We start from the raw sequence: 6,823 nt of genomic DNA on the forward strand, positions 1-6,823 counted from the left end.
AAATGACACCAAACATGAAGGGGAAAAACAACAGGTTCACAAGATACATGATATGTGGGATATGCATATTCTTAATGAACTTTGAGTGAAACCTTTGGGGGGAAAAGAGGGAGATGCAGAGTGGGCAGGGGGAGAAGGGGGTCGTAAATGGGCGAGGAGAGAGGTGTTGTTTGCTCTCTTTGAAGATTTCTTCTCCAGATAAGTTTCATCGTTTTGTGGCATGGCATTTGCATTGTGAGAGTTCCTGAGTGTTTGGCTTCACAAATAATTTTTTTTCATAAGGAAATAATTTCACTCCTTTCACTGTCAGGGTTTTTCCCTGACACTCTGGTTGTCTTGTGTTTTGTTTCTTGTGTCTGTTGTCTTGTCAGCACATGGCCTAGTTGTTTGTTTTTCTCAGCCATGTGCTTTAGCCCCTCCTCCTGGTTTCCTCTTTACCACACCCTCTTGTTAGCCCTCATTGAGTCCTTGTTAGTGTAATTGTGCTCTGTTGTGGTATCACCTGTGCACCTCACAACCCTTTTGTATTGATCTGTTTTGTCAATAAACCCTTGTTACACTCACTGCAATTGGGTCCTCCTTCCAGATCCCTGACATTTCACGCCTTTGGAGACGGCTTATGGTAGAGAAATGAACATTCAATTTATGGTCAACAGCTCTGGTGGACATTCCTGCAGTCAGCATGCCAATTGCACGCTCCCTCAAAACTTGTGACATCTGTGGCATTGTGCTGTGTGATAAAACTACACATTTTAGAGTGGCCTTTTATTGTGGCCAGCCTAAGGCACACCTGTGCAATTGTCATGTTGTCCAGCATCTTGATATGCCACACCTGTGAGGTGGATGGATTATCTCGGCAAAGGAGAAGTGCTCCCTAACACAGATTTGTGAACAATGTTTGAGAGAAATATGCCTTTTGTGTACATAGAAAAAGTCTTAGATCTTTGAGTTGAGCTCATGAAAAATGTGGGCAAAAACAAGTGTTGCGTTTATAATTTTGTTCAGTGAATATATATATTAATGTTTTGATTTTTATATTTTCCATTTTCGTTTTAAGCCTGGTTTCACAGACAGGGCTTAGGTTAAGCCAGGATTATATATGTGTGTGTGCTGGGGCTGATTTAGTGAATTGGGGGCCCCAGGCAAAATATAGGAATGGGGCCCTATACATTTGCTCACATTTTCCTAGATCAACCTTGAGGTTCCATTTAGTTGTTTTCAGCGTAAGCCTGTGTGCAAAGGCTGTCTAATTCTAAACTTTAAAATACATTTATTTTTAGTTTTAAATACAAATGTAAATAAAACTGAAAAAAATAATGAAAAGGCAATTATACATTTACACACCTAAAATACATATCAATAGCATGCTCACAGATGAGAACAAAACCGCGTTGGCTGAAGTGGATTAAAGCCCTGCAGGGGTCTCAAATCTAGCCCGTCTTTTTTCCCCTTTTCCCAAAAAAAAGCGTATACTACTGTTTCAGCTATTAAAATAGTTCCGTTTGAAAGTAGTTGAAATAGTTCCAAGCTGAAGTGCGCTCGGCAGCACATGGAGGGCCAATGCCATCACTTGCTTTTTTTTCTAAGAGTGGAAACAACTTAAAATACGCAGTCATTTTTGCTAATAAAGGTAAGAGTAATACATCATTCTAAACTGTAAAGGGTCTAGTTTTATTTGTGTGCACTCACAATATCAACAAATATTTGCTTTTATAAAATAAAGAAAACAAAGGCTTTCTGCCGTCTCGGTCTTGAACAGGAGCTCTTCACAATGATGAACCTAAACTCAGACATGATCAAAATATATAGAAAGCTTTAAATTACTACTTTAAAACGAAATAATTCAAATCGAAAATAGACTCCTAATAAAACAAACTCTTTCATTGTGTAATCCGTGCATTTCTCTCTAAAGGCACATCCAATTAGGAGATGGCGAGTCATTTTTTCAGCACTATAATTGATGGAAGGCCTGATTATAATTTTTGTTTTATTTTATAATTCCGTACAGTTCAAAAATAAAACACTAATTATAATGGCATATATGTAAAACTTTGTCCTATAAGAGTAATACATCATTCTAAACTGTAAAGGGTCTAGTTTTATTTGTGTGCACTCACAATATCAACAAAACGTTGTGCTTTTATAAAATAAAGAAAACAAACATTTTCTGCCATCTCGGGCTTGAACAGGAGCGCTTCACAATGATGAACCTATACTCAGACATGATCAAAATATATAGAAAGCTTTAAATTACTACTTTAAAACGAAATAATTCAAATCGAAAATAGACTCCTAATAAAACAAACTCTTTCATTGTGTAATCCGTGCATTCCAATTAGGAGATGGCGAGTCATTTTTTCAGCACTATAATTGTAAACATTGTCATGAATTCGTTGTATTCCCATTTGTAAAATAGCCAAAAAATGAATTGTTGTAGGCTAACCCAATCTCATGAAAGTGCGTGTAGCACGACTTTCTGCTTCTATTTGGCGTAATATTTCTATGCTGAAATTGACTTTGGCATGCAAAACACTGATAAATTCATAATTAACGGCATGGGTTCAGTCGACAGAAATACGGGACACACAGGCCTATAATAACTGCTGAAATGTTTGCGGGGAAAATCTCAGATCAGTCTGAGCACTCGTGGTACTCACAGTGCAGCCGTACACCTGCAGGCGCCACAGACTCGGACGGCTGTCGTGGTAATAAACACAGTAAACTGCATACGTTCATGTGTCTGCGCTTAATGCGCATATATGAAAAGCCTTTTAGGGGGCCTTTGGCTTTTGGGGGCCCAAGGCGGTCGCCTACCTTTGCCTAATGGGTAAGTCCGCCCCTGCTTGAATGTTACTGCTAAATACTGTACCTGAAAATAAAGCACAACAACGCTGGAACAGGCGGTCCGGGTCGGGAGGCTGGTTGTCACAGTCTAATTTTCCCCTTAGGAAATGCTTGCGGAAACCCTGCGGTCCCGACGGGGCGCTTGGTTGACTCGGACCCTCCTGAGGACTGGGCCCAGTTCCTGAGAAACACAGAACAGAAAAAAATAGAAATTTTTATGAAGAGTTTTCTGCTGTTTGCCTGTTCAAAACTCACTGGTAAATACAAATCTACAAGGATGCATTGAAAATACTGAAGGACGTATAACTATAAAAATAGCATGCAAGGATGGGGTCAAACAAATATGTTAATACCTCCTAGTGATAAGGGATTTTCAATTTAAGAACAGCTTTATTTTATTATTATTTATAAATCATTACATTATTAATTTTTTTTAGAATTTGCTTTTATTTTATATTTTCAGTTTTTAATTTTAATTTTATGTTTTAATAATTAGTGTTGTGCTTTTTGGCATTTTTTAGTTTTAGTAATTTTAGTACTTAATTTTTTTTTTTTTTTCAGTTGGTTGCCAAGGCTAAATTTGTAATTTTTAAGTTTTTATATTCTATTTTAGTATTTATATAATATTTGTGTCAGACTCTGTTCCTTGTTTTGTGTGTGTTTTGCTCCCCATGTGCCTTCCTTGCCCTTATTTGGTCCTTCATGTTCCTGTCCCCATTTAGTTCTATTAGTTCCAGGTGTTCCTTGTTATTAGTTATCCTCCTCACCTGTCTGCCCCTCGTTATCTGCCCTATTTGAGTTCTAGCCCATTCTGTTCTCCCTTGTCCGGAATTGTGATAGTATGTTGTATGTTTGATAGAATAGTATGGGTCCGTCCATAGTGGCCGGGCTGAGTGGCGAGGCCAAGGCCACGGAGGCCATCCAGTCATGGCCTCCTGAGTTCCCTACTCCGCCATGGCCTCCTGTACTGTCTGCTCCACCATGGCCTCCTGAACTTTCTGATCCGCCATGGCGCCCCAAACTGTGTGATCCGCTATGGCGCCCCGAACGGGTACCGCTCTGGAGGCCTGCTGTTCCGTGTCTGTCTGTCCAGTGCCCACCCCTCCCCATTGGATGTTGTGAGGCGTGAGGATGCGTCTTCTGGGAGGGGGGAGTAATGTTAGACTGTTCCTTGTTTTGTGTGTGTTTTGCTCCCCATGTGCCTTCCTTGCCCTTATTTGGTCCTTCCTGTTCCTGTCCCCATTTAGTTCTATTAGTTCCAGGTGTTCCTTGTTATTAGTTATCCTCCTCACCTGTCTGCCCCTCGTTATCTGCCCTATTTGAGTTCTAGCCCGTTCTGTTCTCCCTTGTCTAGAATTGTGAATGTCTGTATATGTCAAACTCTCCTGCTACGTGTGTGTTCCTGGTTCTCGTGGTAGATGAATAAAGTCTCCTTGTTGATGTACTCCACGTCTACTCGTTCCTCGCTCTGCGCTCCCTCACAGTAGTGAATGTGACAATTTGTAATTATTTGAATTTTGATTTAAGTTTTAATAATTAAGGTTTGTGTCTTTTATTTATTTGTTTTTTAATAATTCTATTTAGCTTTTTATTTCAGTTTTAGGCATTTTAGTAATGCAACTAGTTTTCAGTTAGTTGCCTAGGCACCATTTTTGTTTAATTTTTTTAATATTTATATTTTAGCTTCATTTCAATTAATGATTGATGGTTTTATGATGTTTAATAAGTTTTAGTTAGCAATAACAGATCAATACAAGCACAGTAGTCCAAGACACTCAAAATAGAATTTAAAAATGAAAAAGCCTTTATTACGTCACGGCTTACAAAGATAAAACACAAACATACTGACACATAAAAGTCTTTAATACTGCATGGAGAAATCTCACACTGAGAGCGTTTATGAACTATAGCAACACCTTATAAAGACTCAGTGTGATATTTTCCCAGTTTGAGTGCCGTGGACAATTTTTTGTGTGTTAAATATGTACTGGGCATTATGATGCATTATCAAGAGCTTTTTGCACAGCTCTCATGGGACATTTTATATTACAAGACGTACAAGGTGAAAGTGCCTTTTAATATTTATATGCTCAAATATTGTCATGCATGCTAACAGGACCTCATTTGCAAGGCTTTATCGTTTGTAATAATAAAACCATATAGTACTTAAACAAGAACATGACTAAATAAAATGAGTTATCCATGCTATTAGATGAGTTATTGAGATATTGACATATTGAATTAACTATCTAAGCATGTTTGATCAATGGCATCCTGAGCTACAGAACAATGATTTAACATGAAATCTTCAAGACAAAGTGACTCCTCAAGCTCTCACGGATCAGTACATCAATTAAAATGTCTGTCGAGTGTTGAGAAGGGACAAATGAGATGTCGTTATTTCATGCAAGAGAATAGCTCAATAAATGTCCTCAAAAGTACTCCTGAAATATTAATAACTATAAAAAAATGGGTAAAAACAGCACAGACTCGTATCAAAAATGCACTACTCATTTTATTTTGGCAGTATGCAACAGAGCATACACATCCAATGTGATGAATGAACATAAACTGCAATAAATAATATAATGTAAATTTATTATAATATATATATATATATGTGTGTGTGTGTACTAATGTACCTTATATATATATATGTATATATATATATATGATGTACTAAATTAACTAAAACTAAAATAAAACTATAATATATAATATAATATAAAAAGATAGTATGCTATTCATTATACTCCAACTGCCAAGACTTTGACACTGGAATACAAATCAAAATTAAATATGCAAAATAATGATGTTATGTGACAACTGCTTGCACTGTTTTCTTCCTTGGGTGAATCCCTTCTGCTTGTATTATTCTAGTTTGAAAGACGTTTTGCATAAAAGCACCTGCTAAACAGAAGAGATGCAAATGCTGTGCTGTTTTTGCAGTCGAGTAAATCTCTCAGAGGAGAAACAGGCTGTCAAGTATTCTCCTCGTCTCTGTAGTGTTACGTAAAGACTCCTGTTCGAGCACAATTGATCGCTCTGCAGTGCAGACTCTCCTAAATGACTGTGAGGAACCGTCTTTGATGTTCACTGTATCTTTAATAGATGAGGTGAAGGGTCATTCTCTCAATGGAAACAGACGAAAAAACCCATCTATTAACCTTGACACCATATTTCCCAGGAATTGCATTAACCGCTTAAATCAGAAACAAGTTTTTGTGGAAGACAAAAAAGGTCAGAGGAGGCAGAGACATGAAAAGATGAAAAGAAAAGAAAAACACCCCCTGCAATACCTTTACACATTGATTTCTAGATCTCCTTTATTCATGCTGAAAACCAAAAAGTGTTATGGATGGGGTCTCTGTAAAATAACAAAAACTGATGTCTAGGGTCTTTTTGCAGAGTTTGAGAAGAAAACACGAGACGCTAAAGGTCACGGGAAGAGTACACTGCAGACAAAATGACATCAATTGTTGTGGGAAAGACAAGGATAAATGGAGGCAGTGAGACCGTCCTCGTCCTTTTATCCTCCAGCTGAATGGAGGATTGTTTTGCGGTGTATGTTTTAAAAGTTCATTTGTAATAGGTTGAGGTGTAGGTTTAGGATTTCTAACAGTGTACAGTGGGGAAAATAATTATTTGATCCCTTACTGATTTTGTAAGTTTGCCCACTTACAAAGAAATGAAGGGTCTATAATTTTATGGTAGATTTATTTTAATCTGGATAGAGAGAATATCAAGCAAAAAATCCAGAAAAAAACACTGTTCAAAGGTTACTCATTGATTTGCATTTCAGTGAGTCAAATAAGTATTTGATCCCCAAGCAAAACTTGGTGGAGAAACTCTTGTTGGCAAGCACAGAGGTAAGACGTGTCTTGTAGTTGGTCACCAGGTTTGCACACATCTCAGGAGGGATTTTGTTCCACTCCTCTTTAAAGATTCTCTCTAAATCCTTAAGGTTTCTTGGCAACTC

General features: G+C 37.7%; 1 protein-coding gene across 1 annotated transcript in view; it reads right to left on the minus strand.

Moving 5' to 3' along the window:
* The window catches only part of LOC107590493 (membrane protein FAM159B-like), a 31,205-nt gene that overhangs the window by 11,510 nt on the left and 12,872 nt on the right, over positions 1-6,823 (minus strand). The window contains exon 3 of the mRNA XM_016279246.1: positions 2,870-3,025. Within this exon, the coding sequence (XP_016134732.1) occupies positions 2,870-3,025 (156 nt within the window). The remainder of the gene's footprint in view (positions 1-2,869; positions 3,026-6,823) is intronic.

Source organism: Sinocyclocheilus grahami, unplaced genomic scaffold, assembly GCF_001515645.1.
Source record: "Sinocyclocheilus grahami isolate Dianchi unplaced genomic scaffold, SAMN03320097.WGS_v1.1 scaffold128.1, whole genome shotgun sequence".
Lineage (NCBI taxonomy): Eukaryota > Metazoa > Chordata > Actinopteri > Cypriniformes > Cyprinidae > Sinocyclocheilus > Sinocyclocheilus grahami.